The sequence below is a fragment of the Muntiacus reevesi genome, chromosome 2 (genome assembly GCF_963930625.1).
Source record: "Muntiacus reevesi chromosome 2, mMunRee1.1, whole genome shotgun sequence".
In the NCBI taxonomy this organism is placed as follows: Eukaryota; Metazoa; Chordata; class Mammalia; order Artiodactyla; family Cervidae; genus Muntiacus; species Muntiacus reevesi.
This window is the reverse complement of record NC_089250.1, coordinates 50,560,281-50,583,804: the sequence shown is the minus strand read 5'-3', so window position 1 is coordinate 50,583,804 and position 23,524 is coordinate 50,560,281. Positions and strand designations below refer to the sequence as shown.

General features: G+C 40.1%; 1 protein-coding gene across 5 annotated transcripts in view; it reads right to left on the bottom strand.

Annotated features, from left to right (window-relative positions):
- DNAAF9 (dynein axonemal assembly factor 9) overlaps positions 1-23,524 on the bottom strand; it is a 173,895-nt gene that overhangs the window by 16,693 nt on the left and 133,678 nt on the right. For all 5 annotated transcript variants that reach the window (XM_065921521.1, XM_065921522.1, XM_065921523.1 and 2 more), the window contains 3 exons: positions 22,272-22,397; positions 12,082-12,119; positions 1,766-1,901 (listed from right to left, as the gene is read on the bottom strand). In XM_065921521.1, the coding sequence (XP_065777593.1) occupies positions 1,766-1,901; positions 12,082-12,119; positions 22,272-22,397 (300 nt within the window). The remainder of the gene's footprint in view (positions 1-1,765; positions 1,902-12,081; positions 12,120-22,271; positions 22,398-23,524) is intronic.

Below are 23,524 nucleotides of genomic sequence, written 5' to 3'. Positions count from 1 at the left end.
CCCTCATTTTAATAAGATCCCCAAGAGGTTCATATGCATGCTAAAGTTGGAAACTATTGATCTAACAATATACATCCATTTTCAAATTTCTCCCTTTAGGGGGGGACAGGGCACTCAGGGTCCAATCAAGGATCGTTCATTGAATTTATAACTTTAATTTTCCTTCAATCTGGAAAAAATACCTCTAACTTTTTGTTTCTCAAGGAATTGACAATTTTGAAGAGTACATGGTCAGCTGTCTTGTGTCTCACAACCTGGATTTGTCTGGTTGCTCCTCATGATTAGATTCATTTAAACACTCATGGCAAGAGTAATGGCCGAGTGATGTGTTCTTCCCACAGTGTCGTATGAAGGAAGCACATGATTCACTTCGTCCCATTAGTGGTCTTGCTAAGTTTAATATTTTGGTCAATGTCATGTCTTCTAGATTAGACCTTTTCATTGTGAAGGTAGTTTTCCCTCTTTGGAAGCAGTAAATGGTCTATGGAGTGACAGATACTTTCAGTCAAGTGAATATCCTTTTCCTCAAAAATCTGTCATCCACTATTTTTAGCATCCACTGATAATTCCTGCCTAAATCAAGTTATTATATGAAAGGTTACAAAATGGTGTCTTTCCAGTTCTATAAACTCTTATTTATTAGCTAGCATTCTTCTATAGAGGAGAGCTTTACTGTTCCGTCCCCCTCCCTTTTTTATTTTTTTAATATCACCATAGACTCATTTTATTCCATGTGCTATAATCCATTAGTATCATGGTTCTCTCATACAACAACTCAAGTTGTCCCAAACTCAAGTGGGACAAACTTCTTAAGCTAGCTTCCGTATCCTTTTGAAATATCTCCACTAGTTTTTGAATACTTCCCTGCCTTTCTGGCATAAAATGCACTAGGCTCACATTGTACTTTCACTGCCTAAATTGCAATCAACCAGTTCTCCAAGGAAACCAGATACCTTTTAGTGGGGACTGGTACTTAGAAATTAAGATCTAGAGGTAAAGGTATTAATTGCTACTGTGGTATTATTTTTGGTCCCTTTTAATGGAAAGAGAGAATATGCATTTTTTTGAACTAAATGAATTTATATTGAGTCCCCCATTCAACTCCGACATCTGCAGGGTTTTTCCTTACTGTTCCCATTTCATATTTATAATCTCCCTTCCCTAATGTTCACTGATGTTGTTTGGAATTCAGGTTCCAACAGAGGATTATGTTCAAAAGTTACTTGAATTATTTTGTGTGTGTATGGTTGTTATTACTTATATATATAGATGGATTCACTTTTTGTATTTTTTCCTCCTTGTTGACCTAATTTTTGAATATGTAGAATATCTGCAATGCTCAAAGGTTGAAACTATATAAAAAGTATACAACTATTAGTATCCTTACATAAAAAGTCACTAATTTTCTATTTTTAGGTTGTAACTAGAACCCAACTCTATGAATTAAAGATATAATTTCCCTGTGTTTTTATGCTATTTCTCTTGTATCTTAACATAAAGAACACTGAGAGAGTCTTGACTTGAATCCTTTAATGAATGAGAATGTGAATGCATCAAAAATAAAACATCTCAAAACAGTACAGGATACTGACATGTGGGAATCCTCTTGGTGATTTCTACACAGCATCAAAAGCACTTGTTCAAGACCTGGCTTCTGTAAATGCTCAGGTCTTAGATACAGTGGAAAGACCCAATGGGTCACAGACAGAATGCTGTATCTGAGAAAGTGGTCTGTCCTAGAGAGTGAAGTAACTGTTAAGTTTACCTGGTGACAATCCCGTTTTCTGCAAGAATGAAGGCTGCAGAAGGATTGGCAGCTCTGATGAGGCTCTGCAGCTGAACAAGGAGAGGGTGCCTCTGCTCCATAGTGTGACTGGTGAATACCACATTACTAACCAGGCCTGCAGAATAAAACCAAAAACAATTCAGCCTTCGGAGTTCTGACGGGGGCTGAGGGTTTGCACAAATGTGAGCCCTTGCTCCCCCCCCCCCGCCCCGGTCATCCCCTTAAGCAGGCCCCTCATGTAGACACCCTTGCCCCTCAATACTGATATAACAGCCATCATTCTGTTCTTTCTGCAATCTCTGGAAGTGAATGGCCTCAGCTCTGTAGCTGCCTCTCTTCCTAACCTCCTCTGTCTTCTTCATTTCACTTTGATACCTGGAGCTTTTTCATCAAATGGCTCTTTCCATATCCCATGAACCTCCTTAGGAACTGCTGCCAATGACTTTCACCAGTTCAGAACACATTTACCAACACAAACCATATGTCAGGTGCTAATCATTCTTAAAGAGTTCACAGTCAAGAAGGCTCATCCATGGACTCACAATTACAAGGTAAGTTCTAACATAGATATTTACAGAGTGACACAGTAAGGATAGGTGGCCCATATAAAGAGATGCTGTGGAGTGGACCACAATCACTCCCATACTTTTGTGAAAATACAGAAGTAAAATCCACAACACTATGACACTACTGATAACTTGGAAATCAGAGAATTTAATCACATCCCAGCATGCCAAAACAATTATAATCTCTCTTCCATATCTATTCTACATGGCTATGATCATCGCATACACACCACTTTTACTATAATGTCACCTGCATTTGTATGATTCAACCATTTTTACTGACAATAATGTGAACATGTCAAACATACATAAAAGTAGAATAATGTAATGAATGCCCACATGCCCATCACCTGGCTTCAAGAATTACCAACATTTGTCTAATTGTATCTCTTCTGTATCATACTCCCACCTTTTCAGCTTTCCTTGTCTTCCCCACGGGATGATTTTGAGGCTAATAACAGACGTCCTATTATTGCATCCAAAATATTTCAGTATGTGTTACCATAAGATAAGGACTCTTTAAAAAAATGAATGGGGCTTCCCTGATGGTCCAGTGGCTGAGAGTCTGCCTGCCAATGCAAGGGACACAGGTTCAATCCCTGCTCCAAGAAGATCCCACATGCTGCAGGGCAGCAAAGGCCACACACCCCAACTACTGAGCCTGTGTTCCAGAGCTCGCAAGCTGCAATTACTGAGCCCACTTGCTGCAACTACTAAACCAGTACACCTAGAGCCAGTACTTTACAACAAGAGAAGCCACTGCAATGAGAAGCCCATCCACCACAATGAAGAGGAGCCCCTGCTCTATGCAACTAGAGAAAGCCGGCATAAATCAATCAATCAATCATAAATAAATACAGCCATAAATAAATACACAAATCTTAATAAAAAGAATGATTAAGTAATAAATCTTAATATAAAATATCTAGTCCATATTTAAATTTTTCTGATTCAAGAATATTTTATTAGAATTAATTGTTTCGAACCAGGAATCAAAGCCCCCACATTATATTTCATTGATATATCACATAATTCTCTTTCAATCTATAGTTTCTCCTTATTTCTCTGTGATTTATTTGTTGAAGAACTGCTTCTTGTATATTTCTGGTAGTCTAGATTTTGCTAATAGAATCTCCATAGTATAGTGTTCCTTAACAGGTTAGATACTGTTTTATACTTCAATCTTTTAAAAAAAAAAGTTCTTGTTCTTTTTCAAACTTAAGTTGAATGCTTAATTCGTTATTTTAAAAAGCCATAATGAGATAGCACCTCACACCTGTTAGAATGGTTATGTTTTTTAAAAAGACAAGAAATAACAAGAGCTGGTGAGGATGTGGAGAAAAGGGAAACTTGTGCCCTCTTGTTGGAAATGTAAACGCTATAGTGGTACAGCTACTATGAAAAATAGGATGAAGATTCCTCAAAAAATTAAAAATAAAACCACCACATAATCCAACAATACCACTTCTAGACTGATACCAGAAAGAAATGAAATCACTATCTTGAAGAGCTATTTGCATATCCAAGTTCATGCAGCATTATTCACAATAGAAACAACCAACAACCTAAGTGTCCATTAGTGGATGAAGAAGATAAAAGATCAAGGCTGTATATTGTCACCCTGCTTATTTAACTTACATGCAGAGTAAATCATGCAAAATGAGGGGCTGGATGAAGCGCAAGCTGCAATCAAGATTCCTGGAAGAAATATCAACAACCTCAAATATTCAGATGATACCACACTAATGGCAGAAAGCAAAGAGGAAGTAACTTCTTGATGAATGTGAAAGAACAAAGTGAAAAAGCTGGCATAAAACTTCAACATACAAAAAACTAAGATTATGATCTCCCTTAGAGGAGGGGTGGCCATGGAAGAGATAGATAGCATCACCAACTCAATGGACATGAGTCTGAACAAACTCCAGGAGATAGTAAAGGACAGGGATGCCTAGTGTGCTGCAGTCCTTCGGGTAGCAAAGAGTTAGATAAGACCTAGCAACTGAACAACAATAACAAATTCAACTCTGCTGTTATTAACATCATCTCTTTTTGTTTGCATTCGTTTGTTATATTTTTGTCCATTCTTTTATCACCATCCTTAGTTTTAGATGATCTTGTGTAGAACATCATATAATTTAATTTAATTTTTTGGTTTAATCTGAGATAATTTTCCTTTTAAGAGGTGTTTAATCCATTTACAGAGAAGGAAATGGCAACCCACTCCAATATTCTTGCCTGGAGAATTCCATGGACAGAGAGAGGAGCCTGGTGGGCCACAGTCCATGGGGCTGCAAAGAGTCAGACATGACTGAGAGCACAGCATATCCCACTTACATTTAATGGTACTTTGATCCTATCACCTTGTTTATGTTGAATTCTGTTTAAAAACATTTTTTTAACCTTTACCAGTATGATCCTACATTCTGTTTTTTGCTTTCCTTCTGATAACTAAAGTCTGTTTTAAGTTCTTAGGATAGCTATTCTGTCACCTTTAAACAATGTCTTTTGAGTTTTCCTCATGAGAGACAGGGAAGTTCATGTACCTTTTAATTCATCCCACTTCTCCACCATCACATTCTGGCTGGTTATATTAATAATTTTATAGTTTCTCCAAGTGGGTATTTTTATATCTTTAAAGAGTATAAATACTCTGTATAACTTGATTTAACAACTTTAAAATTTACTGATCTCCCACTTGAGAAAATGTACAGATAACCTCTCTTACTGCTTCCTAATATTTTATTAAATGAGTTCATTTATAGGTTTTTGAGATTTTCAACATTTATATTCTATTTTGTAATAGCATTCTCATAGATGTTGTAATTAGTTCTGTATCTAAAAAGATTTAATGCTCATCATTAATCTTTTCACTAACAGAGACTAGTTTTATAAATATATAATTAGCTCATAAGTGAATGCTTCTAAGTTGTAAGAGTTCAGTTTTCCTAAGTAACCTTATAACTGTAGGACTCTGAATAATGAGTATTCAGTACAGAGGACTCTTACCAATACTATTTACTTCAATAAAGTGTTTGGTTTTTTAAAAAATTAGCTATACTTAGTTTTTGAGGGCAAAAGTCATAATGTATGGAAGGGTTCACAAGAGAAAACAAATTCCCTCTCTCCTCGGCTACCTACTACCTTCCCCTGAAGACAACCACATTTATCAGAGTCTTCTTCCAGGTATATGCTGAGTTTATACAAGCAAATGTGTATATATACATTTTTCCCATGATTAGTGGCATATTATACTATTCTGTACTTTGTTCAGTAGCTTACTTCTTAAGATCTTTTCTAATACCTTACCACTCCAATCCTCCCCTCATGCCACCCTGCTGTCTCCATTTCTTTAAACCTAGGAGAGCGCCTTTGAATAGCATGGGCGATGCTTAAAATATGATTTATATTTTTATTTATCTTCTTATTTGTAAAAAGACAGCATAAAGATGAAATCATGAGTTTTAGGGTCAAGAAAATCTGAGTTTGAATTCTGGGTTCTACTAATTATTCATAGGTAACATTAGGCAAATTGCTCAACTTTCTCTCTGAGCCCTAATTCCTCCTCTGTTAGATGGGAATATGTACCTCCAGGTTATCGGTGAAATGTTTATCATAGGCTACAGAAAGTAAGAACTCATTAAATGTAACCTGACACTACTACCACCACCATCATCTACACCAAGGAGACTGGACTGATCCATTCCTCAGACTGACAGGGATGGCTGTAGCACGTGGACCTTAGTTAGCCACAGCAACACGCAGGAGGCTAAGTCACATGACTCTCACCAGTCTAGGTTATTGAGCCCATGGTTTAGATGAGTGGCTATCACAAGTTTGAAAGCAGCTCCCAGGATCCCTGGCTTCGGCCTCTGCCTCTGGTCTGGGGCAGAAGTCAGTGATACTTCCTTTCACCAATTATACTTAAAAAGTGCTCCCAAACTCTAAAGATTGACTCTAACCTCATAACCATATTCCATTCACAACCAGGGAGCAGGGGTTAGGAGATTGATGTCAATGGTCATGTGTTACGATGGGGATAAGGCACACACAAAGGGTATGCTGTCACTGTTCAGTTGCTAAGTCATATTCAACTCTTCGTGACTCCATGGACAGAAGCATGCCAGGCTTTCCTGTCCATCACCATCTCCCAGAGTTTGCTCAAACTGGCGTCCATTGAGTTGATGATGTCATGCAACCATCTCATCCTCTGTTGTCCCCTTCTGCTCTTGCCTTCAATCTTTCCCAGCATCAATGAGTTGACTCTTCACATCAGGTGGCCAAAGTATTGGAGCTTCAGTTTCAGCATCAGTCCTTCCAATGAATATTCAGGATCGATTTCCTTTAGGATTGACTGGCTTGGATCTCTTTGCAATCCAACGGACTGTCAAGATCTTTTCCAGCACCACAGTTAGAAAGCATCAATTATTTGGCATTCAGCCTTCTGTATAGTCCAACTCTTCACATCCATACATGACTGCTGGAAAAACCATAGCTTTGACTATTTAGACCTCTGTTGGCAAAGTGGTATCTCTACTTTTTAAAACATGATCTGGGCTTGTCATAGCTTACTTTCCTAGGAGTAAGCATCTTTTAATTTCATGGCTGCAGTCACCATCAACAATGATTTTGGAAAATAAAAAATTTCCCCCCAAATAAAATCTGTCACTCCTTCCACTTTTTCCCTTTCTATTTGCCACAATCTTGATTTTTTGAACTGTAGAGTTTCAAGCCAGCTTTTTCATTCTCCTCTTTCACCCTTATCAAGAGGCTCTTTAGTTCCTCTTCACTTTCTGCCATTAAAATGGTATATCTTCATAGCTGAGGCTGTTGATATTTTTCCCAGCAATCCTGATGCTAGTTTGTGATTCATCCAGCCCATCATTTAGCATGATGTACACAAAAGGTATATAATATGTCTAAGACTGTAAATGTCAGGAAATAAGGCTCAACTGCTGAGCACAGAATCTGCTTCCTGGGTGCCTAACAAGCTATTTGGGAATCTATTGGTTTTTTGGTTCGGAGACATGAATCCTGCTCTTCTCAAGTATCTGTTAGTGCTCCATAGCAAGTCACTCAGCCTTAGGCAAATACAGCCCATCTGCCTCTGCAGAGTGCTCGAGAGACCCCTGAGGATTCAAAGGCAAGTTTTCCCGGTGGCTTCCCCTGACATTCAACTGGTCACTTGGTAAGGGCACAATGATTGCTGAATTCCCCAAACCTGGGCCATGGTGCATCCTCCACTCTCAGTCCCTGCTACCATTTGCCTAGTTTAGACTACTGCTCTTTACTAGGTTAGTGCTCATTCTCTCCACTTCCAGGCTTCCTTTACTACAATTCATTCTTTCTCCTGTAGTCAGAGTAATCTTTCAAAAATGTAAATCTGATCAAATAATTTCCCCACTTAACACATTTAAAGCATCCCAATTACTTGTAGGCTGATATCTAAACTTCTTGGCCAGTCTGACCTACCCGCATGCTGCACTTCTTCAGGGCTCTAGTCACCATCAGGTCTTTTCTCCTGCTGTTTCTTCTGTCTGGAACTATCTTTTCCCTCCTTTCTTTTTTGGAGGGCCAACTCCTACTTCAGGTTGTAGACAATTTAAATAGCACCTCTTCCAGAAGACTTTCCTAATCCCTCAGGACTGGGTTAGAGCAGGTATTGGGTAAAGATTTGCTGAACAGATGAATAAATGAACTAAGTATAATAAAAGGCACATGCAACTTGACCTCTGAGGCAGCTGCCTAAGCAACTAAGCTGTGGGTGCACATGCCAAAAATTTTCCCACTTGCAAGTCTGAGCAAGTATCATTCATCAGACAGCCATTTTAAAACGTAGCTAAGATTAGATAACATATTTTGGTGCAAAATTCATTAAGGTATGAAAAGGTTCAGTATAAAGTTTCTTCTTCCCTTCTCTGCCACCCTGAACCTTACTTCTCTCCAGAGGCAACCACTAACAAGCAGATTTGGGGTATGTCTCCTCAGTCTATGCATATTCCTCCATATAGAGGGATATGCAAAACCATATTTTCTTAACAACTACTTCTACATTTAAAACTTCTATCCCCTAGGTTTTCAGGTATGGCCTAGATATGGTAATAGCATAAGACTTAGAAATTCAAATGCAGAGTATGTCTACTTTTTGTTTATTCTATTTAAAAAAGGCTCCTCACATGCCTTGCTGGTCATAAGCTTTAACATTAAGATGGACCATCTGCACTCAGAGTGTCAGAGAAGCCTCCTAAGAAAGGTGACACTGGTAGTGCCTGTGCTCCCATTCCCATTTAAAAAGGTCACTCTGGAGGCTGCGGGTAGGCAATGAGGACAGCCTGGGGAGCTTACTGCCAGAACCTCATGTCCTGGTGCAGCTACAGGAAGTGGCTGGGGCCTCTGGAACCTAAGTAAGACAAGGCTAGGCAGCCAGGCCCAGAATGTGGCACAGTGGGGAAGGAGGTAGGGTTCTAGAAGGGTCAGCACATTCCAGACAGGGCAGTTATGAGAGCCAGCTCCTGCAAGGGTCCATGAAAGTCCCAGGGTGAAGACAAGAATACCTGTGGTGTATCTTGCAGTGAGGAGCCAGGAAAGGCTAAGAGATCTGCAAAGGCCCTTGGATTCTATTTAGTATCTTCTTGGGCAAAAGAAACTGAAGAGTCAGTCTAATGCAAACATGCCAAGCTGAGCAGCATGCACCAGAATCACAAGCTCAGGCTTGGCCTGCCTGAGAAAAAGTTAGGGTCTAAGTCTCTGACAGACACCTTGCTCAAAGTCCTGTTTGCCCCACGAGTATCATGTAGACAAACCCTGTGGGCTTTGGATTCTAGGCCAGGAATTGGACATAGAAAAGGGGCTTTGCTTTATGGAGAAACAAGCAAAAGGATTATCCCCAGCATTCCTTAGGCCAGCTATGCAAACTGCTACCTGCCAAGAGGAAATGCCATCATTAAGGCAAGGTACAGCAGTTATCTGGAGCACAAGGTGAAGAGGCCGTCATGGGCAGTTTCATCCTGCTTGGGCCATCCTTCTGCTATGTACAAAGGAATGGATACTTGGATTTAGCCAATGCCTCACAAGTCGGCTGTGAGTGAACAGGCAGCCTGGTCTGGCCCATTCCCAAGAGTGGAGAAACATCTCTGAGGTCTGTTTGACCATCCCAGTCTGGCTAAAGGCTTCCAGCAGCCTAGAAGAAATCAAACCTCACTTCGTCTATCTACAGATATTTCTTTTTTTATAATTTTTTATCACTAAGTTGTCGTACAGAAGATTTACAATATTATACTAGTTTCAGGTGTAGAGCACAGTGATTCAGTATTTTTTCAGATTATACGCCTTTGAATGTTATTATACAATAATGGCTCTAATTCTGTATCTGATACAATATAAACTTGTTGCTGTTTACACGTAGGAGTCTTTAATCTCTTAATCCCATACACATAATTTGTCCCACCACACTTCTGTCTCTCCTTTGGTAACCACCAGTTTTTTTCTATATCTGTGTAGTTGCTAAGTTGTGTCTGACTCTGCGACGCCATGGACTGTAGCCAGCCAGGCTCCCCTGTCCATGGGATTCTCCAGGCAAGAATACTGTAGTGGGTTGCCATTTCCTCCACCATATAGATACTTCTAAAAGCAGGTCATGGGAGCAAAATGTCTGCTCTCTGCTTTAAAGCTAGCATTATAATGAGCTGTGCTGGTCATTTAAGCATTGAGATTATTCCCTAATCCTTGGATTTCTGTAATACACATCATTTTGTGGCTGCAATACAGTGCTTTTCTCACTGTAAAATAATCCCTTGTTATAAAAGCAATGAATCAGAGCTTGATTTATGAACAGGAGCAAAGGAGGCAAATGCTCCCTTGGGGCATGAAATGTTTGTCTACCGGTGGCAGATTCCACCTCTAAGGGAGGCACTAAATCTCCAAGGAGAAAGAAATACTTGCCCTATCTCCTGTCTTCTCAGAAGGCCAGTGCTCATGGTGAGCCAGGTTGGATTAGTCTATAGGGTCCTCTGTGCCCAGATGTAAGGGGAAGACGTTTACTAAAGCACTATCACTTAACCAGCCCCTTGCACTTCAGAAAACAGCATATATGGCCTCAAAGTCACCTGTCCACATCTGATCACATCCCTAGCTTTCTTTTTTTAAAGTTCCCTGACCAGGGATTGAACTTGGGTTGTGGTAGTGAAAGCACCAAGTCCTAACCACTGGACCACCAGAGAATTCCCCCTTGCTTTCTTTATATAAGCACAGAATTGACATACGTTGCCTTTGAACAATGAGTTGGAAGGCTATGTTAATGAAATATGCCTACCAAATGCCAGACAGAACTCATTCTGTCTTGGCTTAAAAGGGCTATCCTCTTGTAATATTGGCCCAGGTTCATGGGTGGTAAAGACAGAGCACTTCCCTAAGGTTCTTTGCCAAGGCAGCCTAATCACTTTTCCCACATGCAAAAAAGGGAGAAGGGCACTGAAGGAAAAAGTGTCAAGAAGCCAAGGGGCATTAGGGTGGCAAACATCGTGTGATCATGTGGTAGACATGGGGTGGACTATAGCCCACACCCTTGGCTTTGAGGATGACTTCCAAACATTTATCAAAGGATCAGACAGCTCTCCTTGGTTATCTCCTGGACCTATGTTTTCTCCTATGTAGTCTATTTCAAGGATATGTACCATCAACTTTCCCAATTCCCAAGCTAGAAATCTAGAAGTCATTCTAGATACTTCTTGTTTCAATGTCCCCCATCCAGCCTGTTACCACGTATTGACCTGCCAGCCCCCATATAATCTCTTTGATCTACCTTGGGTGGACACTGTGGATAGACCCAGCCAATCTCCATTCAACTCTGCTTCTAGGGTGCGGTGGCTAAAAAGCAACAGGGGCCTCTAAAAAGCTGGACCTGAGACTCCTCAGTGCAGCAGTCGAACACATACATTCTTCTCTCCAGTGACCCAGTCTCCTGCTCTGCACAGCCTCCAGCTCAGCTCTTTCCCAAGACAACAGCTCTGCTAATGCTCTGTTGTCCCCATTCCCTGTAGGCTGGCAATGGGATCAGCAGGGCAAAACTGTGCTGGGGACACTGAGTTATTTTCTTCCATCTGATTTCTACTTGCTGGGCTGCTTCAGGAAGCCCAGACCCCAGGTCTTCTGACAACAATAAGCATTTTATCACTACTGTAGGAAATTTAGAATTTACTCTGGGTCTCAAGCCACTATAGCTAATCTGACTAAAAAGTACTACTTCTAGACTGCCAGATGGTAGGACAATGCAAGGTTGAGTACAACCTACAAGATGGGTGGATTTTTCTAAACAATATAAAGCAGATGTGGAAAATCTCAGTCTATGTAGGAGAGGGTTAAAGGAGAAGGTTCTACTGGGCCATACTCTGCACTCATGGGACAGAAGAAATGCATCAAAATCTTGCTGATTCGCAGGCTAGGAATACTTATTCAGTCAACTGACATTAGTTGGAAGGGAGGGCAGAGTTAAGTGCAGCTCAAAAGAGGTGTTGACATGGCAATTTACTATCATTAAGAGACAAACTCTTGGAAGAAATCTGCCTATCAAATATGATAACAGTAAAAACTGCCTGGATCAGTTTTGTTTTAGATTTCAGAATGGTAGGTGGGAACACATGAAGAAAAGTCTGTTGCATCTAAACAGAATTTGAAAGGCATGCAAGCAGGATGTAGAACACATTGCTAGCACATTGTGCTAAGCACATTGCTTACCTTGCGAACACTGGTCAAGAAATTTAGGAAAGAGGAATCTACGGAGAGAAAAGAAATATTTAAAACAATTAATCTGAGAATTTTCACTGATTTCTCACAAACTTTGACTATCACTAACATACAAAATGGCTTACTCAGTGGGGCAACTGGCAGGCAGCACTGAACATTGACGATAGCCATGGTTATACAAAAGGTAATCATAGTTTTGAACCAGAGTTCCCTAAGCCAGAAACCCTAAAGAAGTCTCAACATAGCCAATTCTTGGTGGAACAGGAGATCCCTGTTCAACACCCAAGACTATAGGAAATGGAGAAAGAGAGATTGCTCTTTTTCTTTTACCCTGAAGAGGTACTGTCCTGTTAGTAAAGGGGAACTTTCAAGGGAAAATGAGAAAAATTACATTTGCCTAATTCTGCCAAGGGCCTTCAACAATGAAGTTGCCATATTTCCGGTTATGTGCACAACTAAATCCAGGTTCCCCTTTAACCTTTTTTAAAAAGCGTTTGTTTATTTATTTGGCTGTGTCTGGTGTTAGTTGTGGCAGGTAGGATCTTTCATCATGGCATGCAGACTCTCTAGTTGTGGCGCACAGGCTTAGATCCTCCACAACATGTGGGATGTTAGTTCATGGGTCAGGGGTCAAACCTGCATCCCTTGTATTACAAGGAGGATTCTTAACCACTGGACCACCACAGAAGACCCTGCACTCTTTAACCTTATTCTAAGCTCAAATGGTGAATGAAATGTAGGAAACTGAATAGATTGAGGGTGACTAATTCAAAGTATGAGTTAACAACTGTAGCTCTATTATAGTAAGCTCCAGAGAAAAACTCAATATTCTTAGTGTTTTAAAACTTCTAAAACACCACAGTGCTCTTCTTGGTGAAGAAAGTCAATACTAATGAGAACAGCTATCTTTTATCAAAGGCTTTTACCATGGACTGGGCCCTGGGCAAGCAGTTCACATATACAATTTTATTCTCACATCCACCCTGTGCCTTGGGTACTTAAAAGCTGCAAACGACAACAACAACAAAAAATGTTCTACAAAAGCTGCAAACAGCGGGTCCATGGTGGCTAAGCAAGCTAAGCACTTGGCCCAAGGTCCTACATGCAGCTAGGAAATGGGAAGGTTTACACAGGGGCCCAGGTTTGTTTACCACAAAGCTCCTGTGTTGTCTACACCTGCAAATAAGATGCTTGCTGAAGTCACCCTCTGAATTACTGCTTGTCTAGTTGGCAGGTATTAATGCTGTTCAAAATACTTAGGGGAGTTTTTCTCTTGCAATTTCCCTGGTGGTGGCAAATCTTCATCTTTTAATTTGATTTCTGACAATGGTCAGACACACACCATTTTGAACCAAATTTGGTGGATGAGTGAGCCACTTGGGTAAGTACAACTTTGGGCTGTGGATCTAGTTCACCTGCCTGATTCCTTCACGGTTTCTAAAGAATTCCACAAAGGAACCCTGATGTGCTCTGAATAAGGTTAGGAGCCCCAGAACAAAGGGAGAGAGATCCTCACTTGAGTCTCCCAAGAACAGAGCTGACTGACTTCACTGCACTCATAGTCCACTGAAGGGTCAGCTTCAGAGCAAATGTATTCTTTAAAGAAATGATTTATTTTTGGCTGTGCTGGGTCTTCATTGCTATGCACAGGCTTTCTCTAGCTGTGCTGAGTAGGGGCTACTTTCTAGTTGCAGGGTGCTGGCTTCTCACTGCAGTGGCTTCTCTTGTTGCACAGCACAGGCTGTAGGGCACTTGGGCTTCAGTAGCTGCAGTGCTCAGGCTTAGTTGCCCCATGGCCTGTGGAATCTTTCCAAATCAGGGATTGAACCTGTGTCCTCTGCATTGGCAGGCAGATTCTTAACCACTGGACCACCAGGAAAGCACACAAATGCATTCTTAGAAAATGTCTGTCTCCATCAAGTAAGTGCCTGTAACTTTATTTTTTAAATTTATTTATAATTGGAGAATAACTATGTTACAATGTTGTGTTGGTTTCTACCATGCATCAACATAAATCAGCCATAGGCATATATATGACCCTCCCTCTGGAAACTCCCTCCTACCTGCCACCCCATCCCACCCCTCTAGGCTGTCACAGAGCACTGGGTTGAGCTTCCTGTGTCATGCAGCAAATTCTATCTATTTTACACATGCTTCAGTGCTACTCTCTCAATTTGTCTCCCTCTCTCTCTTCCTCACTGTGTCCACAAGTCTGTTCTTTATGTCTTTGACTGTACTGCTATGCTACAAATAGGTTCATCAATACCATTTTTCTAGATTTCCAATATATACGTTAGTGTACGACATCTGTCTGTCTCTTTCTGACTTACTTCACTTTGTATAACAGGCTCTGGGTTCATTCACTTCACTAGGAATTGACTCAAATTCATTCCTTTTTATGGCTGAATAGTGTTCCATTGTATATGTACCACAACTGCTTTATCCATTCATCTGTCAATGGACAGCTAGACTGCTTCCATGACCTGGCTTCTGTAAACAGTGCTGTAATGAACACTGGGGTATATGTGTCTTTTAGAATGGTTTTCTCAGGGTATATGCCCAGTAGTGGGACTGCTGGATGACACGGTAGATTTTATTCCTAGTTTTTAAAAGAAATTTCCAAACTATTCTCCACTGTGGCTGTGTCAATTTACATTCCCACCAACAGTGTAAAAGGGTTCCCTTTTCTCCACATCCTCTCCAGCATTTATTATTTGTAGGTTTTTCGATGATATTCCTGTGACTTTACAGTACACGCCCTTAAAAGCCCTTCTCAGTGTCCCGCTTGCTTTCCCGCAGTTGCGCATAGCAATTCATACCAGTAGCATCTGAGATGAATGTTCCCTCTCAATGCATCTTATCCAGTCACAGGTTGAAAGCTCATGTTTTAAACCTCTGACAGGTTAGAGGGTCATTAAGCTACTCACTTGAAAGAGCTGCAAAGAAAATACTCAGAACACAGGTACTTGCACATTTATGCAACTTCTCATAGAGATATCACTGTTTTTAACAATTCTTGTAAAATTACATGAAATTTTTATTATAGTACTTCCTACCCCATATCATGATTGACTGTGTACATGCCATGGATGTAGCATTTGGAAAATTATTTACCTTTTCTGAGCATCAGCTTCCTCACGGTAAAACATGATAATGATGCTTACTTTAAATGCCTCCCAAAATACTTAAAGGGGATTTTGAGGACTGAAAGAGGTAAAGCATCACACTGTCTAAAAACAGCAGAAAACAAATGATAGCTCAATTCCTTTCCTTCTATACATATCATCCTCTTTCCTAAACTGTAATATATATATTTTCCCCCTCTTTTGCATTACAAGGCAGATTCTTAACTGGACCACTAGGAAAGCCCCTAAACTGTAATATTACTGAAGACAGACAATAACAAGTATTGGTGAAGACATGGAGAAATGGGAACCCTCATATATTGCTGGTGAGGATGCAAATGGTGCAATGCCTTTGGATAACAGCTTGCAGTTCCTCCAAAAGTTAAACAGTTACTATATGACCCAGCAATTCTACCCAAGAGAACAGAAAACATATGACCATATTAAAACTTAAACATAAACATTCATAGCAGTATATTTGTGATAGCCAAAAGATGTAAAAAACTCTAATGTCCATCAACTGAGGAGTGGATAAAAAAGGTGTGATATATCCATACAATAGAGTATTTGTCCATGAAAAGGAATGAAACACTGACACATGCCCCAGCATGGATGAACCTTCAAAGAAGCCAGGCACAACAGGCAACATATACGAAAATATCCAGAATAAGCATATCCATAGAAACAGAAAGTAGATTAGTTGCCAGGGATTGGGGAAAAAAAGAAATGGGGAGTGACTGAAAGGGACATTTTAAAACAGTGAATTTTATGATATGCGTATTACATTTCAATAAAGCTGTTGTATTAAAAGAAGCAATATACATGATACTATAAAATATCAAATGTTTTACACATCATCCAACATCTGCCCCCAAGGAACTAACCATGTCCCAAAAGAAACCACTATTCACAGTTTGGGATGTATTTTTCCTGATATTTTCTATGTTTAGTCAAGTAGACATTTAAAGAATACATATTGTTTTGGTAATTTCCTTTTCTCACTTCACAAAGTATTATGGGCATTTTCCATATCAGTACATAAAAATCTACCTAATTAAAAAAAAATGCCTGCATAGTATTCCATTACACATGCTCATTCACTAAGTTGTGTCTGAATTTTTGTGACCCCATAGGCTATACCCTGCCAGGCTCCTCTGTCCATGGAATTTTCCAGGCAAGAATACTGGAGTGGGTTGCCATTTCTTTCTCCAGGGGATCTTCCCAACTCAGGGATCAAATCTGCATCTCTTACATCTCCTGCAAGTCAGATTCTTTACCACTGTGCCACCTGCTTCCATTAGATGAATATCCTCAAATTGAACCAGTCACTTATTAATGAGCATTTGGGTTATTTCCATTTGATATTATTAACATTATTGTCTTGAACACTGTAGAGCCCATCTATTATATTTCAGACTGCCCATACCTTCTAAACACTTTCCTCAGATTTGGACTGAGGAAGCCTGTCCTTCAAGTAAACGGCAGAAAACTGCTTTTCTGGCCTTTCCTGCCATCTGGTACAAGCATATGACCTAAGTTTTACCAACGAGACTTTAAGTGAATGAGGGGATGTATGGGAAGCAGACTCCATTTTCTGGTGGAAGAAGTGACTGAGATAGCCTCAGACAGCCTGAGGGGGATCTCACTGGGGCAGCCCTACAGGAAGTTTGAGTGTTCCACCTGGATGCCTCATCAATACAGTCTGACCCTCCTAGAGGCTTTTCAAGCTATACTGTCCATTAGTAAATTCCTCCGCAACTAAACATGCTGGAGTGGGCTCTACAGTTCAGAATTAAAAATTTTGCCTGAATTCCTCAGACCTGTGTCCAGGACTACAGTCCTCAGTTAAGACCCTGAGTAAAATTTAAACTCACAACTTAAAAAAATATATATAAATAAAAAATAAAAATTCTGCCTGAAACAAATACCCCTATACATATATATCTTTGCACATTTCTAAAAATGTGACTGTATAATAAAATTCTAGCAATGGAATGGCCATATTTGACTCCAAAGAGATTAAATCATTTTACATTCCTATCAACAGTATGGGGGGAAAATATATGACTGTACTTATTTTCCTACACAAGTTGCAGCATAATAAATCACCCCAAAACTAAGTGGCTTAAAATAATGATGAGTTATTATTTCTCATGATTCTATAGGTTGAACGGGCAGCTGTTTCAGCCTGGGTATAGCTTAGTAGGGGTGATGACTCTTTAAGATGGTCTCACTCACAGGCCCAACAGTGGTCTCGGTCTAGACGGCAGGAATGGATGGCTGGGGCTTCTCTATCCACATGGTCTTTCACCCGCCAACAGCCTCTTCAGATGGTGGTTCTTAACTCCCAGAAGCAAGAGAGGGCAAACCCCAAAGTGTAAAATGCTCTTCAAGCCTTGGCCTGTTTCATGCTTCTTGAGGACCCACTGGCTAAAGCCAAGTCACAATGCCTGAGCCAAAATTCAAAGGGTGAAAAGTAGATTCAACTTAAGGCCTGATGGGAGGGCTGCTTTTGCTATGGCCAGATTTTAATCTACCACAGTTGGCCTTAGAAGGATTTCTTTTCTTTCTTTTTTTTGGCCATGGCATGGGTTTGTGGGATCTTAGTTCCCTGACCAGGGATCAAACCCAGGCCACAGGTTTGGCACTTCCACTGCCTGTTTCACTCTGTATAACAGGCTCTAGGTTCATCCACCTCACTAGAACTGACTCAAATCCATTCCTTTTTATGACTGAGTAATATTCCATTGTGTATATGTACCACAACTTCTTTATTCATTCATCTGTTGATGGACATCTAGGTTGCTTGGACTGCCAGGGAATTCCCAGACTTTGTTTCTTTTTACAAATGTATGGGCTTAACACTGGTCACTTAATCTCTTTACTACTTCTGTCATTTAATAATACTTTAATAAATACATATATGTATCATGTATCCATTAGCATGTTTTGTTATATTTATTTTTTGGCTGTGCTAGGTCTTTGTGACTTTCCGTGGACTTTCTCTAGCTGCGGTGAGAGGACGTTACACTCTGTTGTGGTGCGTGGCTTCTCATTGAGGAGCCTTCTCTTATTGTGTAAGATGGGCTCTAAGGCACACAAGCTTCAGTAGTTGCAGCACGAAAGCTCAGCAGTTGTTGCTCGTGGGCTCTAGAGGGCAGGTTCAGTATTTGTGGCACACAGGATTAGTTACTCTGTGGCATGTGGAATCCCCAGACCAGGGATTGAACCAGTGTCCTCTGCATTGGCAGGTGGTCCTTATCCACTGCACCATATTGTGGAAGTCCATGTTATATTTACCTTAATAGTTGTATCTTTTAAGTTTTATATCAGAAATTAAAGAAATTTACCAACCATTTTAAAAATTTTACAATTAGTATAGTGTTCTATGTTTTTCTATATGATTACCTTTTTTCAATTCATTTTAGACTTTAGGTAAATGTGCTACTGCTTTTTTAATATCTGATTGGAGGATAAATGCTTTATAATTTCTGTGATATGACAACTGTGAATCAGCCATAAGTATACATATTTTCCCTCCCTCTTGTCACCCGAACCCCTCTCCTACCCTAATTCTTTTCTTAATGGAATGAGATTAATGTTATTTAATAATGTTCTAGTCCTTTTTTTTTTTTTTTTTTTTGCCACACCACAGGGCATACAGGACCCTAGTTCCCCAACCAGGGATCGAATCACGTGACCCCTGAGTTTTTTTTTTTTAATTTGTATTTTGGCTGTGCTGGGTCTTTGTTGCTTTGCAGGCTTTTCCCTAGTTGCAATGAGCAGGCTTCTCTTGCTGTGGAGCACAGGCTCTGGAACACATTGGCTTCAGTAGCTGCAGCATGTGGGCTCAGCAGTTGTGACTCACTGGCTCCAGAGCACAGGCTTAGTTGCCCTGCAGCATGTGAGAGCTTCCTGGATCAGGGACTGAACCAGTGTCTCTAGCACTGGCAAGTGGATTCTTTACCACTGAGTCATGGGGAAGTCCCTGATTGTTTCTATTTAACAGTTTTATTGAGATATAATCAACATACCACAAAATTTACTCATTTAAAATGTATGATTCAATGATTTTTTTTTTTAGTAAATTTACAGAGCTGTGCAAACACTGCCACAATTTCATTTTAGAAACATTTTCATTACTACAGAAAGATCCCGCCTTCCCATTTCCCCAGACCTTTAACACCTCTTCCTTGAACTCTTCCCACACCACTCTATTAGTTTCTCTTCTCCTTAACTTTTTCTTGATGGTGTAGAACAGTACTTGTCTAGTTCTTTACTTATTACTATCATTTCCTACCTTTCTATGTTAGTATCTCTGATAGTGTCCAGTCCCATGTTAGACCTCTTTCTGCTTTATTCATCTTTAACTAAAAACTTGAGAAAAAGAAGAGGCATGGATGGCAGAAAAACTGGCATGTAAGAGTCCACATAGCATTCTAAAGTACAATGGTGATGCTCAGAATTCACTACAATAACCTACCTTAAGGAAGAAGGAAAAATAGCTTTTTTTAAATGAGAAAGCAGAACCTAAAGAAAGCAGAGCTAATGAGAAGGGAGAATGGTGAAGACATTTCTTAGGATCACTTAAGACGATTAGGGTAGTAACTTTTTTTTTTTTTTTAGGGTAGTAACTTTTAATGTAATTTCTACGAGAAGTGTAAAGATATCAACTTGAGACTTAAATAAGAAGGGAGCTTTTTCAGATGAAGATCCAAGGATAGATCAATCAGTTGCCAGGAGATGATAATAATACATGGACTAATCAGAAAAATCGCATAACGTATCTTGGATACATTCTTAGATATATTCTCCTAAAGGCTACAGAGAAAGGAAACTTTGCAGCCTCTGTCCTTGGAATTCTACAGGCAAGAATACTGGAGTGGGTAGCCAGTCCCTTCTCATTCCCTTCTCCAGGGGATCTTCTCCACCCAGGGACTGAACCTGTGTCTCCCACTCTGCAGGTAGATTCTTTACCATCTGAGCCACCAGGGAAGCCCCAAACAACTCTGTGACGTGTGTGCTGTGCGTAGTCACTCAGTTATGTCTGACTCTGCGACCCCATGGACTGCAGCCTGCCAGGCTCCTCTGTCCATGGGGATTTTCCAGGCAAGAATACTGGAGTGGGTTGCCAAGTCCTCCTTCAGGGTATCTTCCCAACCCAGGGATTGAACCCAGGTCTCCCACATTGCAGGCGGATTTTATACCAACTGAGCCACCAGGGAAGCCCAAGAATACTGGAGTGGGTAGCTCTATCCCTTCTCCAGGGGTTCTTCCTGACCCAGGAATCAAACTGGGGTCTCCTGCATTGCAGGTGGATTCTTCACCAGCTGAGCTACCAGGGGAGCCCTCCAAACAGCTCTACAAAGGGAAAATGTAATGTCTGAAACTTCTCAGTGGGGACTTCTCTGATGATGAAATAAATACTTCTAGATACTACTAAAAGAGTATAAACTATAAAACCCACTCAGAAAGCAATTTGGAAATGTGAATATAGAGTAATAAAATTGATCATACAATTGAATAATAATACATCTTTGATAAATCTATTCTAAGGAAATTGTCTGAAATTTAAGAAATTTATATAAAGATGTTCCCATAGCACATTATTTATGATAGTGAAAAGTTGTAGACATCCTCTGGGACTAACAGAGAAGAGCGGGTTAAGACAATTATATCCATACACACACAAAATGATTACATAACCAATCAAAATATAATTACCACTGTAATACAGCAACATATATATCTTCACTTACATAATATGTTTACATGTTAACCTCAGAAAGATAAAAAGCTTTATGCATATCACAACTGTAAAAAAAGTATGCATATAAAAGATCAAAAAGGAATTTACAAAAATTATAATAGTTACATTGAATTAGTGAGATTATAGGTGAATTATTACCCAATTTTCTTTGTTGTTGTCATATTATTTCCAAAGTAGGAAAAAAAGTTCATTTGTTAGTAGTGAGAATGAGTGTCCTTAACTGAGGTAAGATGCTTTAAGATGGCTTAACCACATGAAAAAGTATCTGTGAGGTACTCCAAGTCCCTTATTACAGAAGGCCCCTTTCCGGCAGTAAAGAAAAAAAGAAAAGCCTGCCGTGGGTATTCTTCTTTTCTGGGAGAATTTATTTCAAGTCCCACTATCTTAGAAGGGTGACTTCTTAGTGCACAAAGAAAAGTGGTGAGAAGATGCCAGTCCATACGGAGAGTAAAAAAGCTGGCTTGAAACTCAACATTCAAAAAACTAAGATCAAGGCATGCAATCCCACCACTTCATGGCAAACAGATGGGGAAAAAGCAGAAGCAGTGACATATTTTATTTTCTTGGACTCCAAAATTACTGCAGATAGCAACTCTAGTTATGAAATTAAAAGATGCTTGCTCCTTGCAAGGAAAATTATAACAAACCTAGACAGTCTATTAAAAAGCAGATGTCACTTTGCTGACCAAGGTCTGTATAATCAAAACTATGGTTTTTCCAGTAGTCATGTAGGGATGTGAGAGCTAGACTATAAAGAAGGCTGAATGCCAAAGAACTGATGCTTTCAAATTGTGGTGCTGGAGAAGACCCTTGAGAATCCTGTGGACTGCAAGGATTCAAACCAGTCAATCCTACAGGAAATCAGCCCTGAATACTCATTGAAAGGACTGATGCTGAAGCTGAAGCTCTTAATACTCTGGCCACCTGATGTGAAGAGCCGACTCATTGGAAAAGACCCTGATGCTAGGAAAGACTGAAGGGAAAAGGAGAAGGGAGCAGGAGAGAAAGAGATGGTTAGACAGCATCACTGACTCAATGGACATGAATTTGAGTAAACGGAAGACACTGGAGGACAGAGGAGCCTGACATGCTGCAGTCCACAGGGCTGCAAAGAGTCGGACATGACTTAGCAACTGAAAAACAGAAACACCACCAGGGTGAACTGATGCAATCCAAAAGACAAACACATAAAAATGTGTCGCCTACTGGTAGGTGGGAGGTAAACAGTTTTGTGTACATTTAAACACACCACATCCTGTGGGGTAAAGATGGTCCTAAGTATGTACCTGTGCTCCATGTAGCAGCTCAGCGGCTCCACGCACACTGTGATGGCACCAATGGTGAAGGAGGACTTGACATTTGAGTCTGGATGGGTCTGCAGGGCCTGGACAACATCAATAACATCTGTGTAGCTAGGGGGAAAAAAAGGGAGTAGTTAGTTTACTGGATTGGAGCTTCAGAGTGGGAAAAGACAGGAATGCTTGCTGAGTGGCTGAGTGGAGCAAGGGTATCAAAAGAGGAGAGTATAACAGGCCTCCTTGGGGTCAAGTCACCTCATGATTTAGAGCCCCTGAAGTTTACAGTGTTTCTGTACTTCCAAGTTCCATTAGTTCTAACTGCAAGAGTAAGTGGAAGAAAGAACCCTACTGCCCACCCACTTCAGAGACTCCTGCAGGTGACCCTGGGGCTCTGAGGCAGTACTTGGTATTTTCTAATCAAGTTAAGAGCTCCTACATTGGTCTGTTTTCTTTAATAACTCTTTCATTTCAGGAAGTACTCTGATCCAGCTGCTGAGTCTGTACCTGGCCACTTTGGCTGAACTGCCTGAACTGCATGATGAAGGCAAAAACCTAACTCTTCATGTTGCCTCTTTCTTGGCAGTATTTTCTTTATTTAAAAATAAAAAAAACCCCAGCAGGACTTTAACTTACTTTCTTCTGATACAACAGATATTCCATACAAGTGTCTTTTGGGCTCTATTTTACATTTGTAATTTAAGTCTGCAATTTTGCCTCATTTTACATTAATTCAATTTTTGTTTTGAGAGATACTTTGTCTTTAATGTAGATAATTTAAAGAATGATTTTAACAATATTCTAGAGCATAAACTAACACAGTCCCTCAAATTCCTTAAAATTAACTTTTTAAGACTCAGATTTTTACAGTTCTACTTATTTGTGTATGTATTCAGTTCCATACAATTCTGTCATCTGCACAGCCTCCTCCACCACAGTAAAGATACTAAACAGTTTCACACCACAAAGTTCCCTCCATATTGCCCTTTTATAACCATACCCACCTCCCATCGGCCCTCTACTCCCATCCCTAGTTCCTGGCAGCCACTAATCTGTCCACCATTTCTAAAATTTTACCATTTAAAAATACATGAATTCAATTTTTAAAAGAACAACCTAATACTCCACTTGGTGTCAAAGCTCAACATCACTGCTCACCTGCAGCAGTAAGTAGAATGGGACCAGGTCACTGTAGGGGCAAAAGAAAACTCTGCCCGACAGCATAGAATTTTATAAATCAAAAT